This window comes from Oncorhynchus mykiss, chromosome 1 (genome assembly GCF_057628025.1).
Source record: "Oncorhynchus mykiss isolate SJ-2025 chromosome 1, ASM5762802v1, whole genome shotgun sequence".
NCBI lineage: Eukaryota > Metazoa > Chordata > Actinopteri > Salmoniformes > Salmonidae > Oncorhynchus > Oncorhynchus mykiss.
In genome coordinates, this window is record NC_143022.1 from 89,154,155 (window position 1) to 89,174,517 (window position 20,363).

Here is a 20,363-nt window from a genome sequence, read left to right on the forward strand (position 1 = left end):
GATGACAGTAGTGAAGAAGTAGCACTATGACTAGCATAGCATTCCTTCTGTTATCTCATACAACATGTGGACACTAGTGATGACAGTAGTGAAGAAGCAGCACTACATCATCCCAACGTTCTCTATCATATTAGCAGAATCTAGGGCGAATTTGTCAGTGTTTTTAACCCTTGTGTGGTGTTCATGCTATTCACCCAATGTTCACGGGTCTGACGGGTCACACAACATTTTGGGGTTATAAAACAATACAGCCATAACAATTTATATAAAAATACTTAATAATTCATACTTAGATGTTGACTTATATCAATTACAAGCAATATAGACAGCATACATGGTTCATATTTGCCATTTAACTCATTTATCCATACAAAAATTTGATTTTTATAAACAAAAATCAATTATAATCAAGACATGGAATAAATCATGTTTATCTTGAACAAATATAAATGAAACAATGTTTTCATCACTACTGATGTTTATTGCTTTGAACTGAACACATTGGAAGGACGAATATTCCTACAGTATTTTATGGAAATTATAAATGAGCCCCATTGAACACAAACTAAGGCCGGTCTACACACCACATGAGGGACAGAGTTTAACTGTGTGTGTGTTGCAAATGTATTTCTTGCACCATGAGGGATGGTCCTGGTTGTATCTTTATCACATTGGCAGTCATGAGGGGTGGTCCTGGGTGTATCTTTATCACATTGGCAGCCATCAGGGGTGGTCCTTGGTGTATCTTTATCACATTGGCAGCCATGAGGGGTGGTCCTGGGTGTATCTTTATCACATTGGCAGCCATGAGGGGTGGTCCTGGGTGTATCTTTATCACATTGGCAGCCATGAGGGGTGGTCCTGGGTGTATCTTTATCACATTGGCAGTCATGAGGGATGGTCCTGGGTGTATCTTTATCACATTGGCAGTCATGAGGGATGGTCCTGGGTGTATCTTTATCACATTGGCAGCCATGAGGGATGGTCCTGGGTGTATCTTTATCACATTGGCAGTCATGAGGGATGGTCCTGGGTGTATCTTTATCACATTGGCAGTCATGAGGGGTGGTCCTGGGTGTATCTTTATCACATTGGCAGTCATGAGGGGTGGTCCTGGGTGTATCTTTATCACATTGGCAGTCATGAGGGGTGGTCCTGGGTATATCTTTATCACATTGGCAGTCATGAGGGGTGGTCCTGGGTGTATCTTTATCACATTGGCAGCCATGAGGGATGGTCCTGGGTGTATCTTTATCACATTGGCAGCCATGAGGGATGGTCCTGGGTGTATCTTTATCACATTGGCAGTCATGAGGGGTGGTCCTGGGTGTATATTTATCACATTGGCAGTCATGAGGGGTGGTCCTGGGTGTATATTTATCACATTGGCAGTCATGAGGGATGGTCCTGGGTGTATATTTATCACATTGGCAGTCATGAGGGGTGGTCCTGGGTGTATCTTTATCACATTGGCAGCCATGAGGGATGGTCCTGGGTGTATCTTTATCACATTGGCAGTCATGAGGGATGGTCCTGGGTGTATCTTTATCACATTGGCAGCCATGAGGGATGGTCCTGGGTGTATCTTTATCACATTGGCAGTCATGAGGGATGGTCCTGGTTGTATCTTTATCACATTGGCAGCCATGAGGGATGGTCCTGGGTGTATCTTTATCACATTGGCAGTCATGAGGGATGGTCCTGGTTGTATCTTTATCACATTGGCAGTCATGAGGGATGGTCCTGGGTGTATCTTTATCACATTGGCAGCCATGAGGGATGGTCCTGGGTGTATCTTTATCACATTGGCAGTCATGAGGGATGGTCCTGGGTGTATCTTTATCACATTGGCAGTCATGAGGGGTGGTCCTGGGTGTATCTTTATCACATTGGCAGCCATGAGGGGTGGTCCTGGGTGTATCTTTATCACATTGGCAGTCATGAGGGGTGGTCCTGGGTGTATCTTTATCACATTGGCAGCCATGAGGGGTGGTCCTGGGTGTATCTTTATCACATTGGCAGTCATGAGGGGTGGTCCTGGGTGTATCTTTATCACATTGGCAGCCATGAGGGGTGGTCCTGGGTGTATCTTTATCACATTGGCAGCCATGAGGGGTGGTCCTGGGTGTATCTTTATCACATTGGCAGCCATGAGGGGTGGTCCTGGGTGTATCTTTATCACATTGGCAGTCATGAGGGATGGTCCTGGGTGTATCTTTATCACATTGGCAGTCATGAGGGGTGGTCCTGGGTGTATCTTTATCACATTGGCAGCCATGAGGGGTGGTCCTGGGTGTATCTTTATCACATTGGCAGTCATGAGGGATGGTCCTGGGTGTATCTTTATCACATTGGCAGCCATGAGGGGTGGTCCTGGGTGTATCTTTATCACATTGGCAGTCATGAGGGATGGTCCTGGGTGTATCTTTATCACATTGGCAGTCATGAGGGGTGGTCCATTCCTTGGACAAGAAGACCATTCAATTTCAAAATGTTTTGACATCCATATTTCTCCTCCTGTAGGTTACTGACGGACTGGTCCTGGGTATGGTTGGCTGCTGACGGACTGGTCCTGGGTATGGTTGGCTGTTGATGGGCTGGTCCTGGGGCTGGTTTCTGAAGGGCTGGTCCTGGTCCTGGTTGCTGACGGGCTGGTCCTGGGGCTGGTTGCTGACGGGCTGGTCCTGGGGCTGGTTGCTGATGGGCTGGTCCTGGGGCTGGTTGGTTGCTGAAGGGCTGGTCCTGGGGCTGGTTGCTGATGGGCTGGTCCTGGGGCTGGTTGCTGACAGGCTGGTCCTGGTTGCTGACGGGCTGGTCCTGGGGCTGGTTGCTGATGGGCTGGTCCTGGGGCTGGTTGCTGACGGGCTGGTCCTGGGGCTGATTGCTGACGGGCTGGTCCTGGGGCTGGTTCCTGACAGGTTGGTCCTGGGGCTGGTTGCTGATGGGCTGGTGCTGGGGCTGGTTGCTGACGGGCTGGTCCTGGGGCTGATTGCTGACGGGCTGGTCCTGGGGCTGGTTGCTGACGGGCTGGTCCTGGGGCTGGTTGCTGACGGGCTGGTCCTGGGGCTGGCTGAGGGTCAATCTCATCCTATTCTTCCAACTCACTGTCCGACTCTGAATTGACAGAGACATGATCCTCATATTCTGAAAATGCTTCATCTTCCAGAGTGGAAAACACTCTTTCCACACCATCTTCTCTCTCTGCAAAAATGATTTAGAAGTCTCTCTGAGCAGAGGTGATTTTTGCCTTACTGATTCATTGTGGTGATGAGCAAGACATGCAAAGCTATTTCTCTGTTGTGTTCCTCACCCAATTTGCACCTGGCTGGGGGAGAGTTTGGAGAGTTTGTTTTTTTTTTTTGACAATGTATCGAAATAATATACTGTAATAACATCGTGCAGGTTCCCGCCAAGTTAATAAAGGTTAAATAAAAAAATACAATAAATAAAAAATGTATTGTGTAGTTTCACAGTGTGCACTCAATAAAAAGGTGTTATTTTACATGTTCTTCACAGAAAATGAGCCAAGGCCAACGAGTCCAGATTGAAAAAATAATTAATTGCATTTTTCATTTAGTAAACACTGAAAATGGGCCCCACAGACCTCAACACCACACAAGGGTTAAGGAAAAACAGTAGCACCCACAACTTTTCATGTTAGCAGTTTCCAGACAGACATGGCCAATGTTAGTGTGGGTGTTGTAGAGGGCTTTGGGATTAACACGCATCAAGATGAAGACATAAAATTACGTTAGTGACAAAAACATCACTAGGAATGGCATCCCAACTTTCTGTATCACACTAGTAGTAGTCAGGCAGGGCCAAAGTGTTCTAAAAACACATGACAAGATGACATAAGGCTGGTTTACAGTAGATCTAAGGACTGTCTGTGGACAGTTGTCACATTCTAGTGGTCTACAGACATGTTGTTAGACCGAGTATAAACCAGTCTTTATGTGGGGCTGTTTAACAGGGATGCTGGTGTACCAACCAACAAGAAGATGACAGAAAATAACTCATTCCAGCTCTGTATCTCGTTAGTAGTAGTCAGGGCCAATCTGGGGACCTGTGGGTGGTGGGCGTTTTAAACTATTTTCATTATGGACTGATTCTGCCACGTCTCCCCCCTACTCTCCACACACACACACACACACACACACACACACACACACACACGTCGTCTCCCCCAGAGAGATGTGACCTCTTTATGTTGATGCCTCTAATGGCCTCCCATCAGACAGAGTAAAGAACGAGGCCTAATCTCCATATGGAAAATGAAGAGATTCAGAGGGTCTGTGTGAATGTGTGGTGAGGGGGAGTCAGACTACGATGTATACTAAAGGACTGGAGAAGTAGACCACTGCAGATCTTAGGACTATACAGTCAACACTCCAGCCAACACGGAGTAGTTCAATGTCCATATAAGGAAGTATAACTAAATAAGGAAGAATGACTAGTTGCTGTCTGTCTTTGTTGTGTATCACGATGTATTGTATAAGTAGGTGCTCTCTTACCCAGCTGCTTCAGACATACTACAGGTCATAGAAATAGAATAGAATAGAGATTCTATATCTTTGCTGTAGGTGATTTCTTACCCAGCTCGATGCTTCGGCTTCTTCTCCAGAATCCCGTCTCTGGAGACCAGCTTGTTGAACACCAGGATACCAATCACCATGTTGACCTGTTCATAGAGAAGGAACACCTTCACATACATATTCATATACCTGAGGGAAACCTGAATATATTTAGTCATAAACCTGAAGGAAACCTGAATATATTTAGTCATAAACCTGAAGGAAACCTGAATATATTTAGTCATATACCTGAAGGAAACCTGAATATATACGGTATAGTCATGTACCTGAGGGAAACCTGAATATATACTGTATAGTCATATACCTGAAGGAAACCTGAATATATTTAGTCATAAACCTGAAGGAAACCTGAATATATACTGTATAGTCATGTACCTGAAGGAAACCTGAATATATTTAGTCATATACCTGAAGGAAACCTGAATATATACTGTATAGTCATGTACCTGAGGGAAACCTGAATATATTTAGTCATATACCTGAAGGAAACCTGAATATATACTGTATAGTCATATACCTGAAGGAAACCTGAATATATTTAGTCATATACCTGAAGGAAACCTGAATATATTTAGTCATATACCTGAAGGAAACCTGAATATATTTAGTCATATACCTGAAGGAAACCTGAATATATTTAGTCATATACCTGAAGGAAACCTGAATATATACTGTATAGTCATGTACCTGAGGGAAACCTGAATATATACTGTATAGTCATGTACCTGAGGGAAACCTGAATATATTTAGTCATATACCTGAAGGAAACCTGAATATATACTGTATAGTCATGTACCTGAGGGAAACCTGAATATATTTAGTCATATACCTGAAGGAAACCTGAATATATACTGTATAGTCATGTACCTGAGGGAAACCTGAATATATTTAGTCATATACCTGAAGGAAACCTGAATATATACTGTATAGTCATATACCTGAGGGAAACCTGAATATATACTGTATAGTCATGTACCTGAGGGAAACCTGAATATATTTAGTCATAAACCTGAAGGAAACCTGAATATATTTAGTCATATACCTGAAGGAAACCTGAATATATACTGTATAGTCATGTACCTGAGGGAAACCTGAATATATACTGTATAGTCATATACCTGAAGGAAACCTGAATATATTTAGTCATAAACCTGAAGGAAACCTGAATATATTTAGTCATATACCTGAAGGAAACCTGAATATATTTAGTCATATACCTGAAGGAAACCTGAATATATTTAGTCATGTACCTGAGGGAAACCTGAATATATTTAGTCATAAACCTGAAGGAAACCTGAATAGATTTAGTCATGTACCTGAGGGAAACCTGAATATATTTAGTCATGTACCTGAGGGAAACCTGAATATATACTGTATAGTCATATACCTGAAGGAAACCTGAATATATTTAGTCATAAACCTGAAGGAAACCTGAATATATTTAGTCATATACCTGAAGGAAACCTGAATATATTTAGTCATATACCTGAAGGAAACCTGAATATATTTAGTCATGTACCTGAGGGAAACCTGAATATATTTAGTCATAAACCTGAAGGAAACCTGAATATATTTAGTCATGTACCTGAGGGAAACCTGAATATATTTAGTCATAAACCTGAAGGAAACCTGAATATATTTAGTCATATACCTGAAGGAAACCTGAATATATTTAGTCATAAACCTGAAGGAAACCTGAATATATACTGTATAGTCATGTACCTGAGGGAAACCTGAATATATTTAGTCATGTACCTGAAGGAAACCTGAACATATACTGTATAGTCATGTACCTGAAGGAAACCTGAATATATTTAGTCATGTACCTGAAGGAAACCTGAATATATTTTGTCATATACCTGAAGGAAACCTGAATATATTTAGTCATGTACCTGAAGGAAACCTGAATATATTTAGTCATATACCTGAAGGAAACCTGAATATATTTAGTCATGTACCTGAGGGAAACCTGAATATATTTAGTCATAAACCTGAAGGAAACCTGAATATATTTAGTCATATACCTGAGGGAAACCTGAATATATTTAGTCATATACCTGAAGGAAACCTGAATATATTTAGTCATGTACCTGAGGGAAACCTGAATATATTTAGTCATGTACCTGAAGGAAACCTGAATATATTTAGTCATATACCTGAGGGAAACCTGAATATATTTAGTCATATACCTGAAGGAAACCTGAATATATTTAGTCATATACCTGAAGGAAACCTGAATATATTTAGTCATATACCTGAAGGAAACCTGAATATATTTAGTCATATACCTGAGGGAATCTTGAATATATTTAGTCATATACCTGAGGGAATCTTGAATATATTTTGTCATATACCTGAAGGAAACCTGAATATATTTAGACATATACCTGAGGGAAACCTGAATATATTTAGTCATATACCTGAGGGAAACCTGAATATATTTAGTCATAAACCTGAGGGAAACCTGAATATATTTAGTCATATACCTGAAGGAAACCTGAATATATTTAGTCATATACCTGAGGGAATCTTGAATATATTTAGTCATATACCTGAAGGAAACCTGAATATATTTAGTCATGTACCTGAGGGAAACCTGAATATATTTAGTCATAAACCTGAAGGAAACCTGAATATATACGGTATAGTCATGTACCTGAGGGAAACCTGAATATATTTAGTCATATACCTGAGGGAATCTTGAATATATTTAGTCATATACCTGAGGGAAACCTGACTATATTTAGTCATATACCTGAGGGAAACTTGAATATATTTAGTAATATGGGGCTACCGGTTCAAAGCACTGGGCCAGTAACTGAAAGGTTGCCGGTTTGAATCAGAGACGAATGAAAACATATAACTAGTTACACTCCCTGATATTCAACTGTTTACAGAGAAAAGCAGTGTAACTGGTGGGAATCAGCCTGGCTCTCCCACTCACCAACACGACTCCATTACACTAAGAGGACACTGTCAAGGTCTGAAGGGAGACATTTACATTTTCATACAGGGGGAACAGGGCAGGATTGGGGTCACTTCCATTTCAATAAAGGAAGTAAACAGAAATGTGGATTCCAACTCCAATCCTCCTAATGGAATGGACCCCAGTCCTGGAGTAAGGTGAGGGAACAATGTCACATCTAAAGACACTTGTGTACTTTAGGAAAGTTAGCTGCATTAGTATGTCAATAAGATGTTATTATCCTTGTGAAATACAAAAGGTGATTGACATCATTAGTGTACCGTACACATTCTGTCTCTCCTCTATTCTGATCTCTCTCCTCTATTCTGATCTCTCTCCTCTATTATGATCTCTCTCCTCTATTATGATCTCCCTCCTCTATTATGATCTCTTTCAACTATTATGATCTCTCTCCTGTATTATGATCTCTCTCTTCTATTATGATCTCTCTCTTCTATTATGATCTCTCTCTTCTATTATGATCTCTCTCCTGTAAAATGATCTCTCTCTTCTATTATGATCTCTCTCTTCTATTATGATCTCTCTATTCTATTATGATCTATCTCCTCAATTGTGATCTCTCACCTCTATTATGATCTCTATCCTCTATTATGATCTCTCTCTTCTATTATGATCTCCCTCCTCTATTATGATCTCTTTCAACTATTATGATCTCTCTCCTGTATTATGATCTCTCTCTTCTATTATGATCTCTCTCTTCTATTATGATCTCTCTCTTCTATTATGATCTCTCTCCTGTATTATGATCTCTCTCTTCTATTATGATCTCTCTCTTCTATTATGATCTCTCTATTCTATTATGATCTATCTCCTCAATTGTGATCTCTCACCTCTATTATGATCTCTATCCTCTATTATGATCTCTCTCTTCTATTATGATCTCTCTCCTGTATTATGATCTCTCTCTTCTATTATGATCTCTCTCTTCTATTATGATCTATCTCCTCAATTATGATCTCTCTCCTCTATTATGATCTCTATCCTCTATTATGATCTCTCTATATTATGATCTCTCTATATAATGATCTCTCTATATTATGATCTCTTTCCTCTATTATGATATTTCTATATTATGATCTCTCTCCTCTATTATGATCTCCCTCCTCTATTATGATCTCTCTATATTATGATCTCTCTATATAATGATCTCTCTATATAATGATCTCTCTCCTCTATTATGATCTCTCTCCTCTATTATGATCTCTCCTCTACTATGATCTCTCTCCCTTACTATGATCTCTCTCCTCTATTATGATCTCTCTCCTCTATTATGATCTCTCTATATTATGATCTCTCTCCTCTATTATGATCTCTCTATATAATGATCTCTCTCCTCTATTATGATCTCTCTCCTCTATTATGATCTCTCTATATTATGATCTCTCTATATTATGGTCTCTCTCCTCTATCATGATCTCTCTATATTATGGTCTCTCTCCTCTATTCTTCCTCTCCTCTGTTGTAAAGTGACATCTAGGGCTGTATGGCTTACTCATGGCACTGACATTAAATGTACTAACTCGCAAGACCTGACCTCTATGTTCCCCTCAATCCAACACCAGAGCCTTCAGGGAGGCTTTGTCTGTCTGACAGCAGCTGCTGTTATTTTACAAAGCAAAAGCACCTCCTTAGACAAACAGTAACTCAAACACTAACACCAGATTTGCAATAATTGCCCCTTGTGGGATACATCAAGTATTTTGAATGTAATTTAATCAGTGCTAACTGCTTTGATGAAAAATGTCAAGATTTTGGAAGGAGGCTACACTCTTGGCAAAAAAGCTAGTCCCATAGGATCATTTTTCCTTTTTGGTTCCAGGTAGAACCCTTTTGAGTTCAATGTAGAACCTTCTGCAGAAAGGTTTTTTCAATGGAATCCAAACGGGTTCTTCAAAGGGTTCTCCTATGGGCACAGCCCCAAAAACCTTTTAGGGCCTAGATAGCACCTTTTTTTTCTACGAGTGTAGACAGTGATTGTAGTAAACACTAAGAATCGACCTTTCTTTCAGCAAACACTTCCTGTTTTACAAAATGTACATTTACAACAATAACCAACAAGGCAATGAATGAGTCTATGTTTTATATGTGATAGTATGTACTGTATGTACTGTATGCTCATCCTGCCTGTAAACCAATATTATGTATGGGATAATTAAGACACCTTCAACCTTGAATAGTACTTAACCTAAACATACAATGATACTGCAATCAGCAGTACTGTATTGCTATAATATGTACTTTAATCAGCAGTACTATAATACATACCAGAACCACTGCTGCTGCCGGTCCAACAAAGGCATACAGGAGACCACCTTCTAGAGATAGCCAGCAACTGTAGAGAGAGGAGGAGAGGAAAGGATGAGAGGAAAAGAGAGGAGAAGAGCAGAGAGGAGGAGAGGAGTGGAGAGGAGAGGAGTGAAGTGGAGAAGAGAGGAGAGGAGAGGAGAAGAGAGGAGAGGAGAGGAGAGGAGAAGAGAAGAGAAGAGAAGAGAAGAAAAGAGAAGAGAAGAGAGGAGTGGAGAAGAGAAGATGAGTGGAGTGGAGTGGAGAGAAGTGGAGAGGAGATGAGAGGAGAAGAGTGGAGTGGAGATGAGAGGAGAAGAGAAGAGAAGAGAAGTGGAGAGGAGAGGAGAGGAGAGGAGAAGAGAAGAGAAGAGGAGTGGAGTTGAGTGGAGTGGAGTGGAGTGGAGAGAAGTGGAGAGGAGATGAGAAGAGGAGTGGATTGGAGAGGAGCGGAGAGGAGAAGAGGAGACATCAGCTAGCGAACCAACTCCCACAAAGAAATGAAACCCCAGAATCACATCAACTTAATGGTGCACAGCTGCATACAGTTGTGTTATCCTCCAGTGTCAAGGGAGTACAGGCATATGCTGTGGTTCTGCTTCAGGAAGTTTTACTGGGGAATAAAATGCTAACGAGAGTTTTAAAACATGGTTTATGTACTAGTATTCAGCTGGGACACAACTCAGGAGGAGATGGGGGTTTGTCAGAATCTTCTAAAATGCCCACTGGGGTTGTCTTGGGGTTTGTAGGGTTCACCCTAGCCTAGCTAACCAAGTTTTCACATTTGTGTTTTTTCTTCAGAAATCATTGCATGTGGGTACATTCATGTGTGCTTAATATATTATTGTTCTCAGATTTTTTTAATTCACAGATTTTAGATGTGAAATAAAACAATATTTTTTTGCAAATATCTTTAACTGTGCTATGTTGTTGTCCCACCCAGCTATCTTAGGATGAATGCACCACCTGTAAGTCTGCCTGCATAACAGCATCTGCTTAATCACTAAAATGTCAAATGTAAATGTTTTGCATATACACTAACGTTCAAAAGTTTGGGGTCACTTAGAAATGTCTTTGTTTTTGAAAGAAAAGCCATGGTCCATTATAATAACATAACATTGATCAGAAATACAGTGTAGACATTGTTAATGTTGTAAATGACTATTGTAGCTGGAAACGGCTGTTTGGAATATCTAAAGTACATAGGCGTACAGAGGCCCATTATCAGCAACCATCACTCCTGTGTTCCAATGGCACGTTGTGTTAGCTAATCCAGGTTTATAATTTTAAAAGGCTAATTGATCATTAGAAAACACTTTTGCAATTATGTTAGCACAGCTGAAAACTGTTGTCCTCGTTAAAGAAGCAATATTATTATCATTAATTAACATTTTTGTAATACTGATGTCACAAATGTAAAATGTGTAAAGTTCTTTATTAAAAATGTCGTTATTTGTTCCATTTGCCTGTGTAAAACCTAGTAGAACTACTTATTTATCTGAGTGAGGCGGATGTATAACGTTTAGCAAAAAACACATGATTCTTTGTCTCTCTGAAATTAAACCATCGTGTGATAGATTTGAGACAAATATGTGTAATTGAACAACCCCTTGATTGCAGACACCTGTGTGTGTGTGTCCTTTCAAAGTATATAAACTAGTGACCCACAGTGTTTGTCATTACACCCTGATGAAGACAGCTTGTCTGTCAAACGTTGGTTATTAAACTCCTAGAGTGTGAGGCTCTCCTTTGTAATTGAACAAGCCCATGCCATGATTAGATAGTGAGAAAACACACCCATCTAGTTCTTTAAACAATAAAAGCTAATTTACCAACATTTCTGAAAATGAAACTGTTCTGATTTAAATTACCATTGACACAATTAATATGAGGCTTTACAGATGAAAACAATTGCATTTTGGGATATAGACAGTGATAACCATGAGCAAATGCCACATGCTATACATTATAATCGTTACTAAAATATCAGAACTACCAAGGTGACACATAGGTAGAAAGAAAGAAGTGAGAAAAAAACATACTACTGGGGTGTCCCATAGCCTTTTGCTTTGGTGAATCCCATTGAGACGGCAACCACCAACGCAGGTAATCCTGAAAAAGACAAGAATGAACACATGAACAATAAGACAGGTAGTTCTGAATGCTTGTTTCATTGTGTCGTACAGCCGTCATACAGAATGTCCTCCAGAATGTCATACAGAATGTCCCCCAGAATGTCATACAGCCGTCATGCAGAATGTCATACAGAATGTCTTACAGAATGTCATACAGAATGTCATACAGAATGTCATACAGAATGTCATACAGAATGTCATACAGCCGTCATCCAGAATGTCATCCAGAATGTCACACAGCCGTCATACAGAATGTCATACAGAATGTCATACAGCCGTCATACAGAATGTCATACAGCCGTCATACAGAATGTCGTACAGAATGTCATACAGCCGTCATACAGAATGTCATACAGTCGTCATACAGCCGTCATACAGAATGTCATACAGAATGCCATACAGAATGTCATCCAGAATGTCATACAGAATGCCATACAGAATGTCTTCCAGAATGTGCAGGTTAACTATCTCCTTCATCATTAGCTCCATAGAGGCAGTGTTCTGCCGATAGAACTCCAGTCAAGATAAGAAGCTTAGTGTATTTAAAGATAGAATCCTTAGTTGCTTGGTTTTATAAATTAATGATATATACCCACTGATTCTTGAACAATATAACTTATAAATGCCTCATGAGCTTAGTTCAACTGTCGTACCCCATCAGAACCCCAAATATAAGTATGATTTACCCCAATGTTTGTACACAATGTGAATGTAAACAAACACTGTATAGCCTCAGATAATGATTCCGTTTACTAATTCAAACAGCAGTTTCCGTAGTGTAGTGGTTATCACGTTTGCCTCACACGAGAAAGGTCCCTGGTGCAAAAACACATTTCTCTGATACATACGAGAAGCACCTGATTTGTAACAGAGAATGCCACTTTTCATAAATACCTCATTATGGGAATTACATGCAAAGAATATCAGTGAAATTCGTATTACTCCTTGTAGATTCTTGAACTCTCAGTTTCAGTAGAGTAGAGTGCTTTTCATGCTTGACTCACACAAGATATGTCTCCGGTTCAAAACCAGGTCCACAAGAGATCTCTGACACGTGAGAAGTACCTGATTTGTAACAGAGAATTTTGCTTTTCATGAATGCCTCATAACTAGGTAAGTCAGTTAAGAACAAATTCATATTTACAATGATGGCCTACCGGGGAACAGTGAGTTAACTGCCTTGTTCAGGAGCTGAACGACTGATTTTTACCTTGTCAGCTCAGGGATTCGATCAAGCAACCTTCTGGTTACTGACACAACGCTCTAACCACTAGGCTACCTGCTGGTTACTGGCCCAACGCTCTAACCACTAGGCTACCTGTTGGTTACTGGCCCAACGCTCTAACCACTAGGCTACCTGCTGGTTACTGGCCCAACGCTCTAACCACTAGGCTACCTGCTGGTTACTGGCCCAACGCTCTAACCACTAGGCTACCTGCTGGTTACTGGCCCAACGCTCTAACCACTAGGCTACCTGTTGGCTACTGGCCCAACCCTCTAACCACTAGGCTACCTGCTGGTTACTGGCCCAACACTCTAACCACTAGGCTACCTGCTGGTTACTGGCCCAACCCTCTAACCACTAGGCTACCTGCTGGTTACTGGCCCAACGCTCTAACCACTAGGCTACCTGCTGGTTACTGGCCCAATGCTCTAACCACTAGGCTACCTGCTGGTTACTGGCCCAACCCTCTAACCACTAGGCTACCTGCTGGTTACTGGCCCAATGCTCTAACCACTAGGCTACCTGCTGGTTACTGGCCCAATGCTCTAACCACTAGGCTACCTGCTGGTTACTGGCCCAACGCTCTAACCACTAGGCTACCTGCTGGTTACTGGCCCAATGCTCTAACCACTAGGCTACCTGCTGGTTACTGACACAACGCTCTAACCACTAGGCTACCTGCTGGTTACTGGCCCAATGCTCTAACCACTAGGCTACCTGCTGGTTACTGGCCCAACGCTCTAACCACTAGGCTACCTGCCGCCCCAAAAACTATATTTCATAACTTGATTTCATGGAAGGTCAGTCCTTACATCCGGAGATACATCTATGAATTTGAATGTGGTTACATTTCTTCAGGCCCGTCACAACTTTCTTTTTCCAAAAGTTATTGTTATTGTTTCAATGTGGGATTCTAGCTTTAAGAGCAGTGCTACCTACACACACAGTAACACAATGAAAACAATCCCTATGAGAGACTACAGTGGGTCTCCCTCTCTGGTACATGGGGCTTGTTCCCCCTCTACACCACCTGGATCTCTGTTATGGATTGTTGCAGTCCATCCGGGAATATAAACACCTTCCCTCTCGGCATGGCCTGGGAACACACACACACGCACACGCACACGCACACACACACACACACACACACACACACACACACACACACACACACACACACACACACACACACACACACCCAGCCTGGGAAGGATTTACTGATGCAGTCACATTTCCTGGAGGTGGGGGCGGAGACCTTGTGGCCGTCCACTTGTCTCTCCCAGTGCTGAAGAGGTAAATGGGCCTCTAATGTACGGCGCTATGGCATAAATCACGTAGCCTCCAGAGCTCTGATGTACACACACGTTCATGTAAACACACGCTAAGCACAAACACCAACGTTGCTTGATTTACTGTTAAAAAAAAAAGCTAATATTTACAATCTGAACAAGATGAGAAAATCAATTCCTACTTTAAACTATAAACCCCACAGAGATGTTAGATTATACTGAACACCTGCAGTACAAAAAGCAACATGTAATGTTGATGCTTGAGGATTGTATTGGTTCTTCACATAAGTTTCATAACTGTTGACTCATACTTTCATAGAAAACAAACCCATGTTTCTGACAGTATCGTATCCTCACAGAGCTGCTACAATGGATGAGTCTACAGAGATGTTGCAATGGATGAGTCTACAGAGATGTTGCAATGGATGAGTCTACAGAGATGCTACAATGGATGAGTCTACAGAGATGTTGCAATGGATGAGTCTACAGAGATGCTACAATGGATGAGTCTACAGAGATGTTGCAATGGATGAGTCTACAGAGATGCTACAATGGATGAGTCTACAGATATGCTACAATGGATGAGTCTACAGAGCTGCTACAATGGATGAGTCTACAGAGATGCTACAATGGATGAGTTTACTGTCATTTGTTCTCAGAGACGTCCTCTCATATTAAGTTCTGTGCAGTTGCAGGACAAAAGATACAGCACAGATACAACTCATCTATTTTCTTCTCGCCTAACATGACCATACAACATCTAACCTTCTAACATCGACCAAGACCACACGATTTTATCATTTAGAATGTCTATATATATCAGCCTTTACCTACTCACCTCTCTCTCTCTCTCTCTCTCTCTCTCTCTCTCTCTCTCTCTCTCTCTCTCTCTCTCTCTCTCTCTCTCGCTCTCTCTCTCTCTCTCTCTCTCTCTCTCTCGCTCTCTCTCTCTCTCTCTCTCTCTCTCTCTCTCTCTCTCTCTCTCTCTCTCTCTCTCTCTCTCTCTCTCTCTCTCTCTCTCTCTCTCTCTCTCGCTCTCTCTCTCTCTCTCTCTCTCTCTCTCTCTTCAATTTCAATTTGCTTCATCGGCATAACGTAACAATGCACATATTGTAGTTCGGCCGAGAACTGCAATGACGAATGAAGAGAGAGAATCTTGTTTGTTGCTAGGTAACAGGAGGAATGAGTGTGTGGGCTCTTTCGTAATCAATTGGATTCTTAATAGAGATTTGGGAAGTGTCTTTGCTGTAAGTAAGAGGTCCTTGGATGAGACGTCCGTAGATGTCTTCACAGACCCACCTGTACCCGAATACCTGAGACCTGATCCGGGACCAAAGCCGGTCTGGATCCAGAATTCTAAATACTGTCGGATCTGATATGAATGTCATGGGTCTCTGGTATGTGTCATTTTAACTGATTTGTCCAGAAGGACGCATACAGATCAGAACACGACTGCTGCAGTAGAGACAGAGAGAAATGGTATAATTTATGCTGCTGCTTTTTGCTTTTCACGAGAGGGGCGCATGTAGCATGTTGTTGTTGGCCAATCAGAAGTCATCAAAGCGGCAATAGGCTACAGTCATAGAGCCTCTCTGTGGGACAAAAGTTAGGAGATATCTAATCAATGGAAGATGATTAAAATGATGGAATCAACATATGTTAATTCAACATCAACATATGTTAAAATAGAGTGTTTCTATGATTTGTAGTAAAGAGGATACAGGAAGATAAGTGTTTCCAATGACACCCTCCGTGTGCATCTTGTAATTTTACTTCGCCTTCTAATTGGTTGGTCGCTGGAAACACCTATCTTCTTTTTTTTACTACAAAATATAGAAACGCGCCATTTTCACATGTTGATGTTGGGATGATGAAGATTAACAAATGATTAAAAAAATTACATTTCCCTTCAAAGGAAAAGGACAGGCTACAACGACCCAGAGCCAACAGGTAGCCTGCTACATTATATTCTGAATGGAGTTGTTGTTTGTAGGAAGAGAAAGTGCATGCAGCCTCAGTTAGCCTAGCTAACTAGCTTCTCCCTGTTTGATGCAGCCAAGACAGCTACTACGTCATCATATTGGATGATAATTAGCCTAGCTAGCTAGCTTAACTAGCTTCCCCCTGTTTGATGCAGTCAAGACAGCTACAACGTCATCATATTGGATGATAATTAGCCTAGCTAGCTAGCTAGCTTAACTAGCTTCTCCCTGTTTGATGCAGCCAAAAAAGATACTACGTCATCATATTGGATGATAATTAGCCTAGCTAGCTAGCTTAACTAGCTTCTCCCTGTTTGATGCAGCCAAAACAGATACTACGTCATCATATTGGATGATAATTAGCCTAGCTAGCTAGCTTAACTAGCTTCTCCCTGTTTGATGCAGCCAAGACAGATACTACGTCATCATATTGGATGATAATTAGCCCAGCTAGCTAGCTTCTCCCTGTTTGATGCAGCCAAGACAGCTACTACGTCATCATATTGGATGATAATTAGCCTAGCTAGCTAGCTAGCTTAACTAGCTTCTCCCTGTTTGATGCAGCCAAGACAGATACTACGTCATCATATTGGATGATAATTAGCCCAGCTAGCTAGCTTCTCCCTGTTTTGATGCAGCCAAGACAGATACTACGTCATCATATTGGATGATAATTAGCCTAGCTAGCTAGCTTAACTAGCTTCTCCCTGTTTGATGCAGCCAAGACAGATACTACGTCATCATATTGGATGATAATTAGCCTAGCTAGCTAGCTTAACTAGCTTCTCCCTGTTTGATGCAGTCAAGACAGAAACTACGCCATCATATTGGATGATAATTAGCCTAGCTAGCTAGCTATTAGTCTACTACAGCGAGAGTTGGCTTGGTTGGTTGATGTATCTCGACCCGTCCTCCCTGTTCCTGTGTCACTTGCTCACACTCACAGTAGCCTACACACACAGCCCGGCCCCTGCTACAGCATCACCTCTCTCTCCCTCCTCTCACAGAAGCCTACACATACAGCCCGGCCCCTGCTACAGCATCACCTCTCTCTCCCTCCACTCACAGTAGCCTACACACACAGCCCGGCCCCTGCTAGAGCATTACCTCTCTCTCCCTCCTCTCACAGTAGTCTACACACACAGCATGGCCCCTGCTAGAGCATCACCTCTCTCCTTCCTCTCACAGTAGTCTACACACACAGCCTGGCCCCTGCTAGAGAGTCACCTCTCTCTCCCTCCTCTCACAGTAGTCTACACACACAGCATGGCCCCTGCTAGAGCATCACCTCTCTCCTTCCTCTCACAGTAGTCTACACACACAGCCTGGCCCCTGCTAGAGAGTCACCTCTCTCTCCCAGTAGTCTACACACACAGCATGGCCCCTGCTAGAGCATCACCTCTCTCCTTCCTCTCACAGTAGTCTACACACACAGCCCGGACCCTGCTACAGCATCACCTCTCTCTCCCTCCACTCACAGTAGCCTACACACACAGCCCGGCCCCTGCTAGAGCATTACCTCTCTCTCCCTCCTCTCACAGTAGCCTACACACACAGCACGGCCCCTGCTAGAGAGTCACCTCTCTCTCTCCCTCCTCTCACAGTAGTCTACACACACAGCCTGGCCCCTGCTAGAAAGTCACCTCTCTCTCTCCATCCTCTCACAGTAGTCTACACACACAGCATGGCCCCTGCTAGAGCATGACCTCTCTCCTTCCTCTCACAGTAGTCTACACACACAGCCTGGCCCCTGCTAGAGAGTCACCTCTCTCTCCCTCCTCTCACAGTAGTCTACACACACAGCATGGCCCCTGCTAGAGCATCACCTCTCTCCTTCCTCTCACAGTAGTCTACACACACAGCCTGGCCCCTGCTAGAGAGTCACCTCTCTCTCCCTCCTCTCACAGTAGTCTACACACACAGCACGGCCCCTGCTAGAGCATCACCTCTCTCTCCTTCCTCTCACAGTAGTCTACACACACAGCCTGGCCCCTGCTAGAAAGTCACCTCTCTCTCCTTCCTCTCACAGTAGTCTACACACACAGCCTGGCCCCTGCTAGAGAGTCACCTCTCTCTCCCTCCTCTCACAGTAGTCTACACACACAGCACGGACCCTGCTAGAGCATCACTGTATACTGTAGTCCATTCTCTCTCTCTCCCTCTCTCTCTCTCTCTCTCTCTCTCTCTCTCTCTCTCTCTCTCTCTCTCTCTCTCTCTCTCTCTCTCTCTTGTTCTCTGTGGCCTGATGTATATGTATATAGACATACTTAATAATAATCATACATACACTACTTTCCTTTATAACTTAGTGTTCTCGTTTAGCTAGTAGCTGTACCCTGAAAAACAACAACAACAAGACAAGCCTCGCTGTGCTAATACACTGCAGAGGCCTTGGTTAAATCCTAGCTATCAGCTAACTCCTATGAGGAAACCACCACCAGGCCAGCTAGTCAATCTCCCTGCAGCCCAAGGGAAGTACATGTACAGATCCCTAGGAGAGTTGGAATGGAGGGAGCACATCAGCACTGCAACACAGAACCTAGCTGACAGGAGGACGACAGAGACAACAACATCCCAGATGAAGAGAGAGAGAGAGAGAGAGAGAGAGAGAGAGAGAGAGAGAGAGAGAGAGATGAAGAGAAAAGGGAGCGGTAGAGAGAGAGAGAGAGACAGAGAGAGAGAGATGAAGAGAAAAGGGAGGGGTAGAGAGAGAGAGAGAGAGAGAGAGAGAGAGAGAGAGAGAGAGAGAGATGAAGAGAAAAGGGAGGGGTAGAGAGAGAGAGAGAGAGAGAGAGAGAGAGAGAGAGAGATGAAGAGAGAGAGAGAGAGAGAGAGAGAGAGTGAGAGAGAGAGAGAGAGAGAGAGAGAGAGAGAGAGAGAGAGAGAGATGAAGAGAAAAGGGAGTGGTAGAGAGATAAATAGACACATTAAAGAACAGAGCTACGAACCAATAGAGAGAGACCAAGACATTTCAGAGTCATGACCCATGAGACAGAGACACTCACCCCATCCCAGACAGAGACACTCACCCCATCCCAGACAGAGACACTCACCCCATCCCAGACAGAGACACTCACCCCATCCCAGACAGAGACACTCACCCCATCCCAGACAGAGACACTCACCCCATCCCAGACAGACACACTCACCTCATCCCAGACAGAGACACTCACCCCATCCCAGACAGAGACACTCACCCCATCCCAGACAGAGGAACCTCTTCCTGATGAGCCTGGTGCGGACCTTCCCAGTGACGGCCATGTAGGACTGCCAAGCCTCCGTCAGGACCCAGCAGAACGACGCCAGGAAGAAGAAGTGAAGGAAGGCTGTTGTCATGGTACAGACACCCTGTTCATGACCAAGAAAAGGGACAATGAGGTTCTGGATAGTAAAACCTTGTGAAGAACATGAGTGAGCGGGACAGCAATGGCCAACAACATCAACTTCATAGACCAGTATTCACAAAGTGTCTCAGAGTGGGATAAACTGATACAGGATCCGTTTTATCTTTTACATAATAATGAATGACGTTAGATGGACGAGGAGGACCTGATCCTAGATCAGCACATACGAGCCTAAGATTATTACAATAATTGACTGTGTCAATTCTGTGATTCCCATAATGCACCACAGTTTGATCACATAAAAGCAGTCACAAAAGCATCGAAGTGTCGCATAACTATTCTACTCAGGTATAAAACACAGTCGGTCTGAACTGCAAATATAAAGCTTCTGCTAAATGGTATATTGGTTAGTTAGACAAATACATTTTGTAATGGGACCCTGTCTTTAACAGTAATGGTACCCTGTCCTGAACAGTAATGGTACCCTGTCTCTAACAGTAATGGTACCATGTCTCTAACAGTAA

General features: G+C 42.6%; 1 protein-coding gene across 18 annotated transcripts in view; it reads right to left on the reverse strand.

Moving 5' to 3' along the window:
* Positions 1-20,363, reverse strand: part of LOC110531920 (adhesion G protein-coupled receptor B3) — a 364,149-nt gene that overhangs the window by 35,799 nt on the left and 307,987 nt on the right. For all 18 annotated transcript variants that reach the window (XM_090243433.1, XM_090243448.1, XM_090243446.1 and 15 more), the window contains 4 exons: positions 19,693-19,843; positions 11,907-11,976; positions 9,847-9,913; positions 4,596-4,681 (listed from right to left, as the gene is read on the reverse strand). In XM_090243433.1, coding sequence (XP_090099559.1) covers positions 4,596-4,681; positions 9,847-9,913; positions 11,907-11,976; positions 19,693-19,843 — 374 coding nt within the window. The remainder of the gene's footprint in view (positions 1-4,595; positions 4,682-9,846; positions 9,914-11,906; positions 11,977-19,692; positions 19,844-20,363) is intronic.